Source organism: Talpa europaea (assembly GCF_964194135.1).
Source record: "Talpa europaea genome assembly, chromosome: 5".
NCBI classification, from domain to species: domain Eukaryota; kingdom Metazoa; phylum Chordata; class Mammalia; order Eulipotyphla; family Talpidae; genus Talpa; species Talpa europaea.
The window spans coordinates 102,557,514-102,579,666 of record NC_140071.1 but is presented as its reverse complement, the minus strand read 5'-3'; the positions used below and the strand labels follow the sequence as shown (position 1 = coordinate 102,579,666).

Below are 22,153 nucleotides of genomic sequence, written 5' to 3'. Positions count from 1 at the left end.
TCATTATTATAATGTTAACATATGTATGGCTCCTAAAAATAGTAGCAGAGTCTGTTTTCAGGGAACCAAGCAAAATAGTGAGTTTTCCATTCTTTGACTATCCTTATGAATGGCAGAATTTACTGGCATCCTATGTTGGTTAATGTAAACTCTTTGGAACTACTAGTACTCTTTTCCCCATAAATTCATTTCTTTAATGAGAGAGTTAACTGCTTTAAAACTAAGTCCAGGGCCTCCCTGGTGGCACAAGGGGTTAAGCATAGCACTGAGAAGCTATCTGCAGCCTCTGAAGCAGGAGTTCAAGCTTGGGCCAGGGAGCTACCCACATGGGGCAGCAGACCTCACCTGTCTCACCTGCTGCTCCCCTCAGCAGTGTATTGTCAGTCTGCCTATTCTGTTCCCCACTATGTCTCTGGTGAATCCTCTCATCACCCCCCATAACTCTGGCCTATACCCCAGTTCTTGTATGCATAAATAAATAAATCTTAAAAACAAAACAAAACTAAGTCCAGAAACATCTCTGCTCTTGTTTAGGTAAGAGTTGTAAAGTAAGGACTCTTGTTCAAGGACTCAAAGGGGAACAGGACACCAGTTATCCTGGAAAGTCCTATGTGGGGGACTTTCACTTGCCTGTTCCCTCCTTCCTGGGCCTGCTCTCTGTTTCCTCCTTCATTCCCTATTAAGCTTATTGATACTTTCCTTCCTGAAAGCTTTTTTCCTATGAACCCATGATTCCTCATTTTGAGTATTAAGAAATACAAAGAGGTGGCATTAACATGGGCAACATAACACTGATTCAGCCAGCCACCAAGCTAATATCATTTAGACAGATACTGGCTGGGTGAGAAATGTGTGGATGATAGCACAGACTCAAAGACAAGAGTTATAATATGTGGCCATGAGGTCCCTGGAGGTCAGCCTCTTTATCTTTGGAAGGCAGAGGAAGAGGTGATGGAAATGCACCCGTAAAAGGGATTACTGGACCTTGGAGATGAGCCTTAGTGGATGGTAACAGGAGGAAGAGGAAGGGCTGGTCAACCAAAAGGCAGGAGGCTCAAACCAGCATGGTCTTTGTGGAACCTTAAGAAGTTTACACAAATTGGGTCAAGAGTTGAAATGGAGAAAGACAGAATAAAAAAAGTTAGTGCAGAAATAGTGAAGTGACCAATAAGATGAGAAGATCATTCACCTTTAGTCTCCTCTAGGGTGCAAAATACCCAAATATGGGGCCTACCAACTAATCTTACAAGCAAATACTGTCTTATTGATTTGATTGTTTGATCCATTAATTTTTTTTAAATCGGAAATAACATTACATTGTAAGATTATATCAGCTGTACTGTTTCAAAATATTAGTTTTTGCTGATAACTCCAGGTACAAAATATGTGACAATTTATTGACACAAAGCCTACCTGATGCGTAAGTCCAGTTAACTTATGAAGCATGTGCTTACACATACATGTACACACGCACTTGCACAGCGGAATTCACATACCCACCTCATTCCAGGGCCCTGTTTTCCACTGTGCTGGGCAGGGCACTCGGTTACAAGGCCGGCGGCTCTCAGGACGGTCCCCCACGCAGTACTTGCTGTGCACAGAGCGGTTGGTGCCATCGTGGAGTGGCTGCAGGCAGCGGACAGTGCGAAGCTGATAGCCCGAGCTCCCACAGGTTTTGGTGCAGTGCTCCCACTCTTCTGCTACCCAGCTATAGGTTTGGGGGTTGAGATTGAACATAGTCACTGGGGTGCAAGTGCACCTTTCTGCACAGCAAGTCTAGCCTTTTCTGCTGTCTGAGTGATGTGCAACCCAGGAGGTATACTGCATTTCTGAAAGCAGTTTCAGAAAGATGCATGCATCAAACGATTAAAAAGTCTTAGAACTATCACACAATAATAGGCCTGATGCTTCCATTTTTAATTCCCCAATATTTTTCTGCTTCCCAGTGACTCTGAAACTGTCTCTGTTCCTAATGGATGATGGACAGAGGGTTCCTGAAATTGATCTTAAAGTTGCCTGGTTAGGTGCAGGCTTGATGATTGGTTGTTTTCAACAATAGCCCCAACTAGCTCTCAGCCATCCTGACTAATGGTGTTTCCGAAAGGCAATTAGAAAAAAGGAATCCATCAGATACTTGCTAAGACAAACTAATTTGACCATTAATGAATTTTTATGAAATCATGAGTTCACTTGTCTTTTAATATTCTGAGGTTACAGTTTCACTTCTATGGGTTGTTGCTGTAAAGGCTACCTGCCCTATCTGTCATGTATGGAGAATTCAGTTCTCACTGGCCCTGACAACAGGAAAGGTGGTGTGTATCCTGGGCTGTGCAGAACCTGCTTCTATGAATGCACCTGATAGAAATATTTCCAAGGAGATGTTTTTAAAAAGATTTCCTACCCAACAGCATAAGGACTAAGGTGATGCATCACAGGTAGTAAAGTAGTCAGAGAACTGCCGGGACTACACCTGGGGGTAGAAATCAAATACTGTCCAAAATGAACAATAATGTAAGAAAATAAATTACTTAAAAAGAGGCATTTGAAATTAAAAGAAAAATTTCCTTCCCATGGGACATTTCCAAATTCTAGTGAATTGTCAGTTCCCTCAGCATTTGTCAAATTGGCTGTGGAACATTCCGTGGGGCTAACAGCTCTAAAGGATTGTCATCATTGTTTCATCTGTGAATCAGTCTGTCAGAATGTAATTGAGCACACTATTTGTTCTTTCTAAAAATTTTTTTTCCTCTGCAATTTTTCTTTCCTTGTATATAGGGCACCAAAATATAATCCTGTTAAAACATTGCTAGCCTTTGGTATTCAGTTTGACTGTCTAGCTTATCAGATTGTCAAGACTGGCAGTAGAAAGTATTGCAGCAACTAAGAAATTTTACTCAATTTTGAAAACTTAACTAGTGACTTTAATTTGAAGGCAAATATTGCAGTCATAGGTAGTTCTAGTTTCCTCCTGAAATCTCAAAGGTGACAATAAAAGTTGAAAAAAAAAAATCTGGCATAAACTCACTAAGGCAAAAAAAAAAAAAATGGAGAAGAAAGTACCACAAGATAATTTTCAAAGCTAGAAAGTAGTGGAACATATGATGACTATCTCAGCAAACACAAAAAAGGTGAAGTCCAAGGCAGAAGCATAAGCAAACTGACTTAACTGAAGAACTTCACAAGTGCACGGGGATTAGTGGTTTCAGGTGAAAGGTGGGTGTGAGGACATGGATGATAACAGGGTAACTGAAGGAAGATTTGTTGGGAAGCAATAAGACCTCCTGACCTTTCCTCCCACTAGGGGATTCCTCTGACCCAGCAGAAAACTTGAGATTTAGCCCCTGTAAGAAGCAAACCAGACTGTCAACAGCTGGACAGCAGACATAATCAGGAGCCAAGAGAGAAAGAGATTATAGTGAAATCAGGCAGTTATGAATTTAATATTTAGCGGCAACTAATAACTATAAAAGAAGAGCGTTTAAGACCAATTAGTGAAAAGTAGTAGAAAACAATATATAAAAAATTAGACATCCATTAACTCTAAAAGAAACAAAGTTTTACAAGAAAATAAGCAAAATAAGAGCATGCGAAGTGAATTAACTATTAAGGGAGATACATGTCATTAAATAATATAAATGGAATATTAATATCAATGAATAGGTTATGATGATATTGGAAATACTGGGCAAAGGAGAAGTATGAGCTGAGGGTATGAACTTGGGGAAGGACTGTAAAAAAACACTACATGGTCACAAGCCATAGTGAAAATTCAATATCCAGAATTTCTTTTTTAAGATTTATATATTTATACAAGAACTGGGGTACAGGCCAGAGGCATGGGAGGGTGAGAGAATTCACCAGAGACAGTGAGGGCAGCAGAACAGGCAGATGGACCAAAAACACTGCTGAGGGGAGCAGTGGGTGAGACAGGAGAGGTCTGCTGCACCATGTGGGTAGCTCCCTGGCTGCCTGGGAATCAAACCTGTGCTGCAGAGGCTGCGGACAGCTTCACAGTGCTGCACTCAACCTGCTGTGCCACCAAAGAGGACCAATATATCCAGAATTTCTAACCCTCCACCTCCCCCACAAAAGTCAAACAGTAGAAGCAAAAGCATTTTATTTAGAGAAATAGTCACCAAATATTAAAAGAAGCATAACAGATGAAAGGGATTGTTTTTGAGGAGCAGGAACATGGTAAAGACAGGGGACCACAGCTTTACGTGATCAGATCAACACAGCCAGGCTCATATATTAAAAATAACAGCAAAACTAAAAAGAGCTGACAAGCTTAAATTAGTTTTGTCCTCAGGATATGATAGTTATTAAATACTTACAGTGGATGTGTGCACTCTTGAATATTGCATATTCTTCGAATAGGTTTTGGTTTTTTGTTGGCCTCACAGAAATTCCGATGAACCATTTTATTATCACTTTTCCTACGACATCCGTATTTAGTATACTGGAAACCTGGGGAGGGAAATATACTTTGTTGGTTTTAATCATTCATTCATTCTATTATATATCTGATCATTCACTGAGTCATTGGCTTAACAAATATTTATCGAACTTTTAAAATAAGCCAGACACTGTTTTAGATGTTGAAAGCTCAGAAGTGAACTAAACAAACAAACAGTCTCATCTTTTCAGAGCTTACATTTAATGAACAATGCAAATTATTAAATAACAACTGTGTACTTGTTAATGTAGTTGTTAATGAACAGGCCAATGTGAGGAACAGAGCTATGAAAAGACCTTACTGTAGAGGGCACCAAAGGAACACAGAGGGGACAGATTCTAACTGCTGGAGGAAGAACAGGGAAACTTAGGGGATCAGTGTTGCCTTATGCAGAATCTTGGAAGTTCAAATAGTACTGGATAAAAGGGATTAAGCAGAGTAATATTGCACACAGAGGAAATAACTTACAGAAACCTTCAGGTTTCTGACTAGCGTATCAGGAGTGCAAAGTGAATTAACTATTAAGGGAGATGCATGAGGGGGGTGGGAGATAGGAAAGGATCTCTGATCTTAAAATCTTTCAGTGTCAGATAAAGATCACTGTTCCTATAATGTTCTTTACAGCAATGTTTTTCCATGCATTCAGCTGTCATGGAAATAATCAGGAATAGTTTCCATGTCTCTTTTTGTCTTTATTAATTTAAATATACAGGTCAGTTGTTTTGTAAAATGTCCTACAATTTGGGCTTATTTAACTATCTCTTAATGACTAGATTCAAGTTATTCACTTTTGGCAAAAGTACTATATAAAGAACGTATCTTCCAGGGCAACACATTAGCAAACTGAAAGATTTGAATCGGGGAAATAATATAATTCTGTTCTTTTGTTCAATTGTTTATTCAAGCATTTAAGAAAGACTACCCTAGACAAAAAGGATGAGAAGAAAATCTCAATTAGTTTACTAGTGAAAGAGAGTCTTTTGCAATAATCTTTCCTTCTAAAGTTGAGAAGGAAGCCTGCTGAGGAAGGAATAGCTATAGTAGATATGGAAAAGGTACACCTGACAAATTTTGTGATCAAATGTTGAAGGTGCAGCAGAAGTAAGAATAAAATTAAATAGGTAACTTGTAAATGAATAAGGTGTCATTTTAAATAATTAAAGACATTTTATGTTGCCTCCCCAAAAAACAAATTTTAGAAATATATCCTGAGGGGGCATTCCTGGTGGTGCAAGGGGTTAAGTCTCAGCACTACGCAGCATTCCGCAGCCACAGCAGCTAGAGTTCTATCCTGGCCAGGGAGCTACCCACATGGCACAGCAGACCTTTCCTATCTCACCTGCTGCTCCCCTCAGCAGTGTATTTCAGTGGAGCTGCCTGTTCTACTCCCCACTCTTTCTCTGGTGAATCCTTTTACCCTCCTGCACCTCTGGCCTATACCCCAGCTCTTATATGCATAAATAAATAAGTCTTAAAAAAAAAAGAAAAAACAAATATATCCTTGAATTTAAAATTGTCAAATAAATGGTTTACCCATGCATTTCCTAATATGAATGCCTTTTTTGTTCTTAATTATTTGGTATTATTATTGTGCAGCCCTTGCCTTCTCCTGCCTATTGGAGAGAATTCTGACCAGATCAGTTCTGGAGCATCTGTTGTTCAAAACAGCATGGATGATGCTAGGAATCAAGAGACTCTAAGACTAGCTTGATGGATTTTCTCTACATAATGCAGCATTATGTAGACAGAAGCCAGACTTCCTGGGTTTGTATTTTAATGGCTTGGGCAAATTATTTATCTTACCTGCACTTCATTTTCCCCATCAGCACACTAGAGATAGTAACTATACTGATCTCAGAGAGCCACAGTGATCATGCATGCATTAATACAAGAAGCATTTAAAGCATTATCTAGTACATAGTGCTACTAATAGTTCTTTTATTATTATTAACATTGATAGGAAAGAAGTGCATAGATATCAAATGTAAGAGGCAAGAACCAAAGGATACTGAATTTGGAAGAGTTTGGGAAGTGATTAAAAGTATCTCCACAGAATGCGAGAGAGAAAGAATCCCAGGGGAAGAGGTAAGAGGATTTTAAGATCTACTGTTGTTTTGAGTGGATTTTGATTGAAACAATAAATAAGATAGAAACAGGAAGATGTGTTCTGATTGAAACAATAAATAAGATAGAAACAGGAAGACGTGTTTATAGAATTACTTTTTACTATAGCAAATGTGCTCAATTGTTACCTCCACCGCAGGGTTTGGAACACTGCGACCAGCTCTTCAAAGCCCACTCAAAAGTGTCTACCTCCTCCTGGATAACATTGTTGTTGTTGATTGTAGGTGCTGAGTCTTCGTGGATGATGTACTTATACGTCAGGCTGGAGCGGGTGTCATTCTCCTGGGGTATAATCTAACATACATGTGAAATAGTGAATCATTAGAGGGTTTAAACATTTGAAAGAAAAAAATAAAAACATTTCTCAATATTGCTTTTATTAAAATCAGAAGACTTTCAAATAGTCTCAAAAAATATAATGGTTTTGTTTTTTTCAATTAAAGTATGTGTGCCCTGCCTAAGAAGAAAATGCAAATATATAAAACATTGACCATAAAATACATTAGAAGTATATACACGGAGGAATTATATTATTGTAAAAATAATAACCACTGTGGTGATTTCTGATTGTCCTTAGTGTACAAAAGGGTATACTTTTTACCATTCTTACAGTGGACTTCTGGCTGGCTCTCCAGAACAGTTACAGAAATTACTGCTTCCATAATGAGAGTATATAAAAATGCACCCACTCAGTATTACATGTTATATAACTTCCCTTGTTAATTGAATGCACAAAAGATTATTTTAATTGCTAGTTATCTGATGAAGAGTGAAGTTTTATTTTCCCAAATTTATTAATCACTTGTATTTTTGGGCTACATTGCATGCTCATGTCATGTCCTCTTTTTTATTGCTATAGTTTTTTTTCTAAGAAATCTATGTAATAAGGATATTAGCCCTTTTTATAATAAACATTGCAAATGCATTCTCAACTTTTATTTGCTTTTTAACTTCAGAGCAAAGTACTCTGTTTTTAAAAAGAAAGTTTTATTGACTTTCTTGTAGTTTATATAAGATTACACTGATAATATGAAGGGAAAGTCACGCACATTTCATTAGTATTCTAAACAAAAATTTTAGAAACAGCCTTTTTTGAGAAATCCATTGATACTAAACCCTCTAAGATACAGAATTTGATGATCTGAGTTCTGTTCTCTTCCTTTATTCTTTGTTTTTAAAAAGCATGAAATATCAAGCGCTGACTCTTATGCTATAGTCGAATAGCTAATTCTATCAGGTCAAGATGGCTTGAATGCTGTGCCCTGGGGTTCCAGTCCTTTTGAGAGGAAAGGAAAGGTCATCATGATAGAGTACTGCTTTTCCATAATCCCTGTTCTAGCTACAAATCTTCTTAATCTCCAGTTCACATGGTTCCTGTGATCATACAACTATCAGTGGGCAAAACCTTGAGGGAAGGTCTATCATGATGGTAAAACAGCAGGGTTTTGGTGTCAGATACCTGGGCTGCTGAAAATGCAGTATGGTTATATAAAAGTAAAATAGGCCTTTCAATCTCTAATCATTCAACTGTACTGTAATCTAAATAAAATTTTGATTAACATATATTTTTGTATGAGATTAACCAATGGAATAGAATGAGAGTCCAAGAAAAGCCCATATAAATTTGGACAACTAGTTTTTGACATAAATGAAAAGGCAATTAATGGTAAAGGATAATTTTATCAACAGTTGGTGCTGAAACAATTGGACATTGTTATGGCTTTAAAAAATATTTCCATCAAGAAGATGTGGTATATATACATTCATGCCAATTGTGGCAACATGGATGGAGCTGGAAGGGATTAGGCTAAGTGAAATAAGTCAGAAGGAGAAAGATAAATATTGGATGGTTTTACGTATATGTAGAATACCGAGAAACCAGTCAAAGGGTCAGAAAGAGATAAAAAGCGCAAGCTGACCACAGATCAAGGCATACAGCAGAGGAAGGGGAAGGGAGGAGGTCAAACAGGAGAGGAAAGAGCACAAGGGACTATGGTGATGGATCACAGGTGCGGGAACTATATCTGAGGAGAGAAATCAAATACTGTACAAAAATGAACAACAATGTAAGAAAATGAATAAACAAATTTTTAAAAATCCCATAAATCCTTTGATACTTTTCTTTTCAATAAGTGAACTTAAAACCTTTCCATTTCAGTGTGGGCTGGACTTAGGGACTTCCTTTTAGCAAATGGACAACAGGAGAAAGAATGGCATGTCACACCCATAAAACAGATTTCTGTCTTAATTGTGCCCACTCACTTTGTCTGTCACTGGCATCACCTGCTCTCAGTGAAAGCCAGCTGCCGTGATAAGGACACTTAGGCAGTGTGTGGAGAGATTCATGTAATGAATAACCCAGGTACACAGGCCACCATATGGAAAAGCCTGGAAGTGATCTTCTCAGAATATCCTAAACCAATTGCTGAAGATGGGAAACATATTCTCCCCAGTCAAGTCTTGGGCTATAGCCACAGCTGACAGCAACCACATGAGCTATCCTGACCAGAACTAGCTATTTAAGCTGCTCCCAGATACTTGACTCAAAGAAACTATGAGATAATAAATATTGCTTATGGTTAGTCACTAAGTTTGGGATAATTTTTATGCAACAATAATTACTATAGACATTCATATGTAAAAATAACCTAATATATACAAAATTTATATAAAAATAAAAACAGATTCATAAGCCTAAATACAAAATGTAAAACTATAAAACTTTTACTCCCAATAAAGGAAAAAAATATTTGACTCTGAACTAGGCAAAAGAAAAATCTTACATAACCAAGATCTTGATCCATATAAGAAGAAATTTATAAACTGAATTTCAGTAAAGTCAAATATTTCACACTGTGAAAGATAAAACTAAGAGAAGGAAAAGAAACTAGACCAAAAGAAAATATGTACAAATAACATTTCACAGATGACTTACCAAGTATTTATAAAGGAATTCTTGACACTCAACTAAAAGAAAAAAGAACCTATACTGACAATGGGCAAAAGATCTGAATAGACACTTCACCGAAGTGAAATAATTTTCAAGTGAAAAAAGAAAACCCTTGAAATTGAATAGAATGATTTAGTTTTAGATTAGTATATTTTAGTAAAATACCCAATAAATATTTGCATATAGAATCCAATAATATTTCTAAAATCAAGTTGGTGTCTTCTGCTTATATCCATGAGGGAGTAACAGAATTGCCACTGACATTAAAAAGAATAAAACTGGACAGAATATATAAGGGGACGCTTATTTTTTTTGCAGGGGCAGTAATAATACAGCAAAAAATAAAAATGATCTCTGTGAGACGAGAGCACTGCAGGCTGTGGCTTCCTCACTGAAGCTTCCTGCACAGGGAGGAGGAGCTCACGTGGAAAAAGCTGTCTCATCAGGCTATGAAGAAGGAGAATGGGGTTTGCAGGACAGAGCAAGGAGGAGAGGGGGCTGCATGGAAGGCTAGTCCAGAAGTACGGTGTCCTGGACTGAGGGCCAGTCTGTGCCCAGGCCAAAGCACCATACCATCCATCTACCAGTGAGTGCTGTTGTGGGATTGGGACCTGGACTTACACCCTGAGGTTGAGTCCGAGGGCAAGTTAGGGTTAATCAGGCAGCTTCAGGGACTGTACAGGCAGGGACTGTACAGGCAGGGACTTTGGGAGAGTAAAAGAGGCTTCTGAGATAAGGAAATACGGAAGGCAGTAAAATTTAAGGCTAATTGGAAAAGAAAATTTTAAGGGATTTCGGACAGCGGAAATAAAAGGAGAAACTCCAAGATAAGAGCTAAGAAATGGGCACATTGCCCAGAGGAGTATAGCCACTGGGATAAAGTGCTAATTGCAAAACAGGATGATGATATTTTGGAGTAGAGAAAAAAAGGCTTAAATATTGCCTAGACACAGGCCTATGAGGAGTCTTCTGCCCCTCCTTGGCATTGCTGCCATGGAGTCTTTGCATTTGTTCTTTCTCCTCTATACTTTCTTGAATAGTTCACATCTCTCTGCTTACTTATCTAAAAAGTCTGTGAATTCCTTTTTATGGCTTCATGGGACAAGAACGTGGTAGTTCAAGGGCTAAATTAACAGTGCAAACCAGCTTCAAGTGACATAGTAGATAGACAGCAATATAAATGAGGTTGCTTTTTCATGATAAATGATGAATTCTGGGAGACAAATGTTACATAAATGAAAAAATGGCTCCTGTATATTTGTCCCTACATTGTTTATTTCTTCACAGCAGGTGGAGACTCTATAATTCAAAAGTCCCCAGCACCAAAGTCCAGCATTCATATAGCCAGTTCTCAATGTAGCCCATAGAAGGAGATTTTCAGCCAACAATAGCCACTTTGTTTATATTGCCATGAAACTGCACCAATATTTGCCTGCTGTAAGTAAGATGCTGTGGCAATAGGACATCAAGAGGCTGCACTTGCCCTTAAGAGCTCTGAGACCTGGAGACTCCCTGCTCTGCTGCAGAGTGGCACTACCTAGACACTGAAATCCCTGCTAGAATTCTCTCCCTAGGAGATCCTCGGCTTCTACTCCTTCCGCATGGTAGCCCCACTTGCAAATCTATTAAGACGTCACCCAAGTAAAGCTGGTGTGTGCTTTGCTAACTTAAGGTCCTGCCTTTTTTCTTGATCAGCACCAAATTCTGCAGAATCTTTACAATAATGTATAAACATCTTTAAGGTCCTAAAAGAGGGAAAAAAGACCTAACAACTCCTGATTTTATATCTAGAAAGATATCATTTAAGAATGAGGGTGAAATAAAGATATTTTCAGAATTATCTGCTAGCAGGCATAACCACACCACAAGAAATGTTAATGTAAGTCCTTTATATTAAAAAAAAATGATACCAGATAGATTTACAGGGAAGAATGAAGGGTATCAAAAATAGTAAATATGTGGGTATATATTAAAATCTATATTTTTTCTTTTCATTTCTCTAAAAGATAAAGGTTTGCTATAGTTAGATATCATAATACTGTATTATTCAGTATATACTGCATCTATAATAAAATATATGACAAAATTGTACTAAGAGTAGAGAGTGGCAAATCAATGGGAACATAAACACATGCAACTAAATTGTCAATGTTCAAGGTAAAGGTAATCAGGTAAGTTAATTATAAAATTATAAACTAAACCAAATACATAGTGAACCTGGAATGCCACATACCAAAACAATAACAGGATCATGTAAAGGTCCATCGGTGTGAAGAGTTTCAATATCATCTTCAATGTTATAATCCCATTCCACGCCAAGATCTATGAAGGTTCGAGACTTGGCTTCTTCTCCTTTGCCATTTAAAATATAGTGGCCTGTAGCCTGGTTCTTAATAGCTAAAGGAAGGAAAATGAGTAACTGGCATGCATTTCACTTTATTACATTACAGTTTTGCGGATCCATAATAAATCTATTCCTTTCTATAAGTCAAAGACCATGTTCATGAGCATCAAGGCAATGAAAATGAGTGTTACTTCTGTTATCACTCCCATTTCCTTCAGTGGAAAATCAAAATCCTCAAAAAGCATTTGTAACTTGTCAAAAAGAGGGCAAGATGATTAACAGAAGAAGAAAACTGGCAAATATTTCCATTTGAAAACAGTCAGAGGTTTAGTTTCTAACTCATTCGCCCTGTACATTTCCTTAGAAAGCTGAGAATATTCTGAAAATAATAGATGCTTCTACAATAGTTAATACAAATCATTTATGCTAGGACAGTCATAAAGAACATGACTTCTTTACTGTGTATTTCTTTTAAATTTCTTAAAATATCTGTAGATAACCTATTAGTTGGCTACTGATAGTTCAACACACAATTCAAGGTCATATCACTACTTAATATGGCTAGGGAAAGCTGGTTTCTGGTGATAGATTTCTTAATGTATTATAGATCAATTATATACTATAAAATAAAATGTTTTCTGTAGTGGATGAAAATAGGTGAGACAGGTTTGAAAGTGTTGTTCAGCGTATGATAAGTTAAAAGAGAAAATTTTGTTATTAACATACTAAAAATGTGCAGTAAAAATACAATTTTAGTCAAATACACTTATTTCTTTTGAGAATTTTAAAGTAGGGTAATGATATGAGATCTAGGATAAAAAATGAGAGATTTTAATTACTGGAGAAAGAACTGTAGTTGGTGGCTAGACTATTATGGAATCTAATAGTGAATATAATTTAAATAATAAAAAACACAACCTGAAACATCACAAAACAATTTGTTTTTTAAGTTATATATTAAAAACAATTAACTATAAATTTTCATGGGTTTGATAGATGATTCCTCAGTTTCAGAAAACTTAGTGCTTTACTACGTCAAGGAATATATGAAGGTTATATTTACATACATACACTTGGAATATAAAATTTTTTAAAGTTGTATTTCTACATGATCCTCTCAAAAAGGAGAAAAAGAATCTTCTGGAAATTATAAACAGCCATGCGAGTACATCTGCATGTGCCAGTCAGAAACTTGACACATAGCAGATACGAGAAAAAATTTTATTAGACTATAAAATTCATGTGTGAGTGCTCCTCAGTCAAAGAAATTAAAATGCAACAAAATAAGGAGAGGCATACAGTATGGCATAAAAGCAAATATCAGAACTAATTTGTCAACATAAAAATGGCAAATATTTCTGATATTATACCTTAACTTAGTGCATTTTAGTAACATTTATTTTTTCAATCTCTAATATAGAGAAGTAATGCACAACAAATGCAAACTTGTCAAATAATATTTTCCTCTTGTAATAGTGACCTGAACCCAGATTTCACCAAAAATTAAGACTCTATTTTTAGGGAATATAAAAATAAAATTAAAATAAAAAAAAAACAACAACTCTATTTTTAGATATTCCTTGTTTTAAAGAAAGAACAGTTGGGAGGAATGATCAGCAAAAACCACATAATATGCATTTATATAAAATTTTGAATTCTGCGTATCTATGTGTACATATATGTGTATAGATATGTACACATCTACACATACATATATATCTGTTTACAGCTACTTGTGGTATAGATAGATATATATATATGATTTCTTTGACATTTCCTTGTTTAAGTGCATGTTAAAGCAGAGTTAGCTGACAGAAACACTTACCAAGAATATGAGGAGAAGCCTCGTCTTCTTGGATTAACACATGTCTAGCACCAGGGGGTATATCAAACATCTTAAGGTACCCTTTGCATGTGTAGTAAATGTTGGAGGAAGCAAAGAAGAAAACAAAAGCAACAACCATGGTTAGTTGAGCATTATATTCTTACTGCTTCTGCATGCAGAAGAGGGCATCCATAAACCGAAAGAAGCAGTTTCTGAAATTCACTTCAAAGCACCGGGAGCTCTTGGGGCATCTAGCATGAGAGTAGTGGAAACTTTTTATTTAATTATAGGGGAGGAAAAAAAGCTAATCTTATTTCTAACTTATTAGTCATTTATCTTGTTTACTTAGGAATTGTGTCCACAATTCATGAAAGTACTACACTTTGTCCTTATTTGTGATTTTATTTTTCTAAACTACCCTTTTAAAGTGGGGCCAATTACTTACTGTACTTAGTTGGTGAACCTGAGGTATTTTATCTGTCTATGTGTATTTTAAAAATTGAAAGTGGTAGGTACAGAGAGCAAATCATTAAAAGAATGACATCTTTATATTTAAAAGCCTGCTTTATTTTTTAAAATTACAGAAGAGTAAAGTCAGTAGCTTTCATTTTTTCTGTGATCAGTAATTATATTATGGCAACATTTTAAAATATGTATTATAGATTCGACAAAACCATTTGGAAACTATCTGTAAGCTTGTTGTGTTTTGCCTTCCTATGCACCCCAAATGCAATCCTCTAATCCAGAAGAAATAAAACCAGTATGTTCAGTGGGTTGCCTGTGATTTTAAAACAAATATCAATCCTACTATAGTTAATATCATATCTAAAAATCTTTTTCATTATTATCACTTATCTAAAACATATCTTGAGACTGTGATAGGATACTTCTGAATCATATGCAGTGCGAATCATAAATGCATGTTGCCTCAATAAAAAAAAAAAAGGAAAATAGTTTCAAAGTTTGTTTAGGTAACTTTCCAGAAAAATGGGTATGGAGAAGGGTAGGGAAATTATCAGAAAAATATCTCTCAAAACTAAAAGTGAAAAATAAAAACAATTAGACTTCAGAGAAACAAGCAAAATAGGAGAGTCAACAGGAACCAAGGTTTCCATCTGGATCTCATTTTGGGCTTGCCTGGGTGGTATATTTTTTTCTGTCTTCACACTTTTTTTCTTCTCTAAATTGTTAAATTGATGGAGCGCTCTCTCTCTCTCTCTCTCTCTCTCTCTCTCTCTCTCTCTACTATCTCTCTCTCCCCTAATTATAAATCAACAATAAGGCAAATAAGGAAAGCGAGATCTTGTACTTTACTTCCATCAAAAATAAATGAATATAGGAAGATTATGCAACTGATGCTATCCATTATAAAACGTCCAACTCATTTGCTACAGGATGAATACAGACAGAAATTCAAGTATGTACACATAATTGCTGATGGAATCATAAAACACAATTTTATGATTTTGCATATGGGCAATTAATACCTACCAATGGGTAGACTTACTCAACGTTTTTACAATATTTATTAATGTTTTAACTAAACGGAGTGATTGTTTTGGGATCGGAGTTTGGGGCACCTGAGTCTGGATCAAGTGCAATACATGAAATGAACATGCTTGCCTGAGTGTACAATGGCTGGAAATAACATGCTTAAGATGCAAGTACAGTGAAACAGCTTGATGCCACTTATGGATGCCCATCTTTCTGCAGTTTGTTACTACTTACCCAGTACATTTTTAGCTTCCCTTGTTTCAGCAAGAGAAATATTACGAGCTCCTTTGGGTAAAGTGAAGGCGCCTCTTGTCTTCCCTTAAATAGAATGTCTTTAATTAGTGCAGGTTTCATGTTTATCAAAGTCTTGCTGTTTCATTGACTATACTATAGGCTATATATTTTATTAGGTAAAATGTAAAATATGTTCTGTAATTTTATATGTTGAACTCAAAATAAATTTATAGTAGTCAGCTAATGCCAATAAATTCTTAATAGTCAATGAAAGTAAGACTAAGCATGAATGAGAAATGATATAGGTGATTTGAAGTTGAATACTTGCAGATTTCATTTTCCAGCAACTTGAATTCTTTATGGCACCTCTTGCTTAAATGTTTCCCTGTTGGAAAAGGTTAATTAGTCTATTGAATGACTATGAGGACAATATTAGTGCAAAGAAATGGATGTTAAATTGTCTTTGAACAGTTTGAAGCTGTATGATAGATGAAAGTGTTCTGACCTTGATTTGCAGGTTTAGCATAATTTTTGAGGTATCTGAAAAAAAGTATCACTACCTTATATTACATATAATACAGAATGGGTGATTATGGCAAAAAAAAAAAACTTTTTCCTTACATTAATTCACTCTGGAAATAAAACAAAATGAATTATTTTATACCTAAAGCATATAATATATAACTGTAATAAAGCAAGCACAGTAAATTTCACAATAAGATGGAGAAAAGTACATTTTATTCTGCTAGAGTCACAATATAAATGTAATTCAGTTTGTTTTATTAAAATAATATAATCAATCAAAAGTGGCAATATTTTTAAAAATAATTTTTAAAGCAAAAACAGTAAATCATTATACAGGAACAACAAAGATATCAATACGGGGGGGGGGGTCCCTATGAGAAACACAGTTCCTAGGTCTGCCCTGCCCTGTTGGGTAGCTGGGCTACAATGGGAATAAATTGAATTAAGAGACTCACTCCTTTTGGATAAAGATTAACATAATTCTTATCCTTTATTTTCTTCTAAAAAAAGAAAAATTACTGCCATGACAATGTACCAAAGTCGACCAAATCTTTGTTTTTGTTTTGTTTTATATCATTTTTCTATCATATAAGACATATCAGGGTAGTGTTTTGGATAATGTAAGAGAAGAGTCTCAAAGATACTAAGTTTATCTTTAAATGCTGAGGTCCCATATACTTTTGCCCAATAAATGCTTATTGAATAATTGAATATTTGTTACAAACAATTATTAAGCAATAAATGTTTATATCCAAATCCTTTATGAAAATTCAGATGAATAATTATGAAACTGCTAATAATGTTGCATATCATGTGCTGCTCTTTTGTTCCAGCTATTGGAACTTTCAGGACCTACCTAACCTAGGTCCAGGTCAGTGAATATGTAGCAAGCACAGAGGTTCACACATAAGCAATGATATCTCAGGTTAATTTTTTATTGTGTCTCAATTTTAATATAAAATATCAAAGGTTATGTAAAACATAACCCTCATTTTATAGACTGATAAATACAATCACTTAAAAGAGGCAAAACTTAAAAGAAGTAAAACTAATGTAATGTTTTAAAAGTTAGACTTTCAGTTTTGTGATTTTTTTAACTTCTAAATCAACTTATATGCAACAGGAATTCAAAATAAGCATTCATTCTAATATTTGGTCTAATGTACTTTTTAAAATCACAAAATAAAACCAATTGAAGCTAACTACTATAATAATATTGATTTTATTTACTCTTTCTATAAATTTAATAGACAGTTTTACATCAATGTGATGTTATATGAATTATCAAGGTTGCTTATTTCTAGTAATTTTTAAGAAGTAAATATGAATTAAAAATAATCAGCAACTAATAATTTAATGTTTTAGAGAAAATTCTGTATTCCTAAAAGATGTCTCAAAAATACAAATGAGAGAGAATTATACTAACTCATGAGAAACTTCATCTTACCAAGCTTCCTTGGTGTCCTGGTGAATGTCCCTTTTACAGTTCGACAATGGGAATTATCGCCTCCACAGACTCCACACTTGTCCTCAACCTTGTTAGAACCGATTTCTTTATCACAGCCCACTTTCTGAGAAGAGAAGATTTAGCTGTGGCTAGTTTTATGTGCCAAGTAAAGGTTAGCATACTGGAAACTGATGAACCATTTGTCTGATTATGAGCCCGCATCAGGGTTGCACCAAACTTTCACTCAAGTCCTGATTTTGAATACCTCAATCTTTTAAAGAATTACCATGAAATCAAACAACTGGTACTCTAGATTGAATTGTACTCTGGGTGATTTTCCCCCATCTACTGGACTAATTACCCCAACACACAAGTCATCATTATCAAACATTGATTACACACAGAAGCTGTAGCTGATACAGACAAAAAATAAGATGTACTTATCCCTTGTTCTCATATTCATAAAGATGAATAATAAAATAGTGAGTCATACATTAGCACAAGTTGATCAGGGATGTGAGACAAAACATCACAGAGATGGTGGAAATTTTCATAGGGCCTTGAAGGAACAGAGTGTGGAAATATTTCAAGAATTCTAAGGGGTTAAATAAAGTCTTGGAAGTTGCAGGTCCATGGAACTGAGTCTAGGAACAGTATTTCAACAAATGGAAAGTTGGAGTTTTATGACAGGGGAAGATTTGTAAAGTATAGGTCATGGAAAACCTTGAGGATCAGGAGGAGTTTACATTTTCACATTAATTTAACAGGGTGCTACTGAAATTTACTGAACTGGGGCAGGTCGTGAATGTAAATCAGTGTAGGTAATGATACATGGTACAGCACTACACTCTTACATTTGGGATACAAATGGGCAGAGACAGTAGTGACAGCACATAGATCTAATGCATTAGATACTGTGGGAGGTGAAGGACAAACACAACACAAATTCTATTTCAGGGAAATGCTAGTTTAACTATGAGGCATATGTATACTTGAGATTCATTAATATAAAAAGTTAGTTGTGTTGAAGTGAAAAAGAAACAGGCAGAAATAATGTGTTTAGTTGGTAAGGATAATTCATATCAACTTGTGAACATGAACAAGAAAATGAACTGCACTTTTAACAAAGATAAAATAGGGCACAACCAGTTTTGTGTCTTCACTAATTTTTATCTGCTGTGGAACTCAGCACTCACACTTAGAAGCAATTGTAAGGGGGAGAGAGAGAGAAAGAAGTTTTTATTACCTTTTAAGCAACATATAAAATATATTTAACATAGAATTTTTTTTTTAAAAGACTGTATTTTGATAGCAGATGGGTACCAGTAAAATACGCTGCAAGGGCATTTTTCCCAAGTTGTAGGCCCAGACTAATGCACTGGAGTAACTCAGAAAAAGCATTTGGTGGAGAATTAGGAAACTGTTTTTAAATCTTGATTCTGTCAGTCACCAAAATGACTTCAATATCACTTAAAAGTGAAATTTTAGGTAAAAATCAATGCAATTTCTCCTAAATTTGGTTTAACTACTGAACTATTTATAGACTCTCCTTCTAATGTGATTTTACAAATAAGAAAGTGTTAACAATTATTTTGAAAATATGCAGGAGAAAAAGACAAAACTTGACCATAAAGTTGGTCAAAAGTTGACCATAGATCTGAGGCATACAGCAAGGGAGGGGGAGAGGGGTCAAAATGTGAAAAACACAAGGGACTATGGTGACGGAGTATGGATGCTATAGTGGTGAGAGAACTATAGGGCCGATGCCTATAGGAAGAAATAAAATACCATCCAAAAATGAACAATGATGTAAGAAAATAAATGAAAATAAGAAAAAAGAAATTATGTAGCAGAATGATAGTGAAAGTAGAATTGCATGATACTATGGATCTATTTTGAAGACTTGCTTGAACTCACCACACACTCTCCTCGCACACATATGCTGTAAGGGTCTTTGTATGAGCAGCGCGTTCCATCATGTACCAGCTGCTTCATGTAAGCGACATCGCCACTCTCTTTGGATTGACAGTAAAGGTGGCATCTTTTCTTGGCTGTGTAAGATGAAGGATTTGATCAGTTATTTATATAAAATGGCATATTTGAATAGGACTATTTATTTTACTTTTAAAATATCTGATGTGGATTCTGGAAAACAAGGTATTATAGAAGTCAATGAAATAAAGAGTGGAGAAAGTATATTATTTGACATATTTGTTTTAATCAGGTGACCGTTTGATTTGACATCTTAACTGGGACTTTTGAGAAAAGTGACTAACGGACAATAGGTATAAGCTGGGACTATCTCAGGTCAATCACATTTTATGGTAAGATTAGACTTAACCACAGATTTCCAATAAACTTTAATTCATAAATCAGTTAAGTTTTAGTAATCCTTAGAGAGCTATAAGAGTTTTTCTTTCATTTGACCCAATGAACTACTATAGTTTTTGCCTCTTATTGAATATAATTTGTGATTTGTTTCACCAAAATAGATGAAAATGTGTTTCTTCTTAATACATGACAACTTTAAATTTCTATGTGTACGCATTTTCCCCTTAAAACAGCTTTTAAACTGAACATAACTGTTTATCATATCACATGATAATCATGTCATTATTTTATTTACAAAGAAAAGCCCTCCATACAAAAAATTATCGCAAGACATCCCCTTTTGAACATATTGAACTGAAAATCCAGGGGTAGGAAGTAACCATTAAAAGAATTTCAAAATGTATTTTCCTAACTATGGTACAGTATAAAAGTAAAAGTTTGTAAAGTGCATTTTGTTATTAAATAAATAATGCTCTTTTTCTTGTGCCTGACTCAACTGTAAAAGAACTCAGCTATTCTGCAGCTATTCAGAAAGGAAAACTCACATTATTCCAAATGCATTTCCTAGTCGACGGACTTTAGCTGTAGGAAGAAGTGCAATGTCTCTCCCATGCATCAGTATGGTGGTGGTAGGGGGGTTGCCAACATCTATTCCACAATCCTCACATCTCTGGGAAAGGCAGTATGTTGCCCTTATCTTGGAAACCCAGGAGGGCTTGCCCCCATCAATCCCAAGTTTTCTAAATAACCAAGTAGGGATCAGGAGTCCAGAGGATTGGTGTTGACAAAGCTTAAACTCTGTGTAACTGTCCACATGGCAGGAAAAGAGCGGCGGGGTCTACTCACACTCAGGGTGTTCATATGGCAACCAGTGGTGTTTGGTGCTCTGGTATTCAAAGTGGGAGTTACGCTGTTGGCACTGCTGGGCTCTGAAGTCCTCAAAGTGCTTTTGGCATTCTTCTGTGTTACAAAGCTGGTACTCAAAATTAACACCAGGACAATCCTGACCACCATTGATGGGCCTAAAGAAAAGACAACATTTAAAAAGGCCTTTTGGCTCTGACCCAGCAGCTGAAGGCTGCAGACACAGTGCTGTAGGGCAGAAAGCCAGGGCTTCTGAGCTGCCAGCACAAAGTGAATGAACTCATACTTCCTAATTTCCATCCCTTTCCAAAAGCACTATCCTCTCCCTGATGGGTGAAGGGGCAGGAGAAGGGAGGCCTAAATTCAATTTAAATCAGATTTTCCAACAGTATATTTTTTAAATGCATGGAGAAAGTACCTGAATAAATATATATATATATATATATATATGATAGCAGAGAAATGACATTTTCTATCATGTATAAAACATGTAGATGCAACCCTGAGCAACTGTAATCACAGACCAGTTTTCTCATATGTAAAATGCAAATGATAATCCTATCTTCCTTAGAGAAACACTGAGAGGATTAAATGAGTTAACATTTTAAATCTAAAAGAGGTCATGGCTCATAGTGAAACTTAACTGGACTTATTACTGTAATTTTTATTGTTTTTGTTACTTCTAATACAACTGCCATCTTTTCCTGTAAAGATAGGTATATGACACTCAATCTTTTTGGAAAAAATATGTTCAGTCATCTTGCTGTCAGAGACAGAGAGAAAGGTCTGCTCACATGTTAAAGTTCAAACAAGTAAGAATAGCCCATGTTTAGTATTTCGGTTATTTTTTTTCCTTCAGAAAAAAAAAAAGGTTGTTCAGTTTTTTGAACACATAATAGGGATTCAATAAATTTAATCTGGGTGAAGGGATGGATAACTGTCCCCCTGGTCACCTTTTACCCTTCTCTGTTGCCCGGCTCTGGGCTAAGTGAGCCCTGGGCTGGAGCTGCTCCCTCTGGGAAGCACCTGTGCTTCTCGCAGGGGACCTGACAGCCAGGTGCCCAGGTACCAAGAGCACAATGACCACAGTCACCTGCTGTCTTGCTCAGCTCCTCACAGCCCTCAAGAACAATTTCCGCAAAAATCTCGTCTCTTAACTGGAGCCTCTCATCTTCATCACTGACAACTCTTCACAAGATTGAAAAATGGAGATTTACCCAAAATAGACACTTACTTAAGTCCTCAATTTTCATGTTCTGTATTTTACATGCACTTTAGGAAACACAATATTAATGACATCATATTGAAGCATTTTTTGGCTTATCCAAAAAGAGGCAGAATTACAAGGGTTATACTCACATTGGATTATTGCACTGGCGTGTTCTGAAACGAACACCAGTTCCGCAAGTCCGGGAACAGGAGCCAAATTTGGTCCATGACCCCCAGTTGCCGTCTTGTTTTTGTTGATTAGCATTCTTCCACATGCAGTGGCCCTTATAGCACCACTTAGGGGGTGACAAAAGGCAAATGGTGATAATCACGCATAAGCTAAAAACTGA

General features: G+C 35.9%; 1 protein-coding gene across 1 annotated transcript in view; it reads right to left on the bottom strand.

Annotated features, from left to right (window-relative positions):
• Positions 1-22,153, bottom strand: part of ADAMTS3 (ADAM metallopeptidase with thrombospondin type 1 motif 3) — a gene marked incomplete at its 3' end in the record, with an annotated part of 222,942 nt that overhangs the window by 5,731 nt on the left and 195,058 nt on the right. The window contains exons 12-20 of the mRNA XM_084233455.1: positions 21,954-22,099; positions 20,577-20,752; positions 19,317-19,450; positions 17,400-17,523; positions 13,700-13,780; positions 11,764-11,927; positions 6,709-6,874; positions 4,335-4,467; positions 1,501-1,708 (exon numbers count right to left, since the gene is read on the bottom strand). Coding sequence (XP_084089581.1) covers positions 1,501-1,708; positions 4,335-4,467; positions 6,709-6,874; positions 11,764-11,927; positions 13,700-13,780; positions 17,400-17,523; positions 19,317-19,450; positions 20,577-20,752; positions 21,954-22,099 — 1,332 coding nt within the window. The remainder of the gene's footprint in view (positions 1-1,500; positions 1,709-4,334; positions 4,468-6,708; positions 6,875-11,763; positions 11,928-13,699; positions 13,781-17,399; positions 17,524-19,316; positions 19,451-20,576; positions 20,753-21,953; positions 22,100-22,153) is intronic.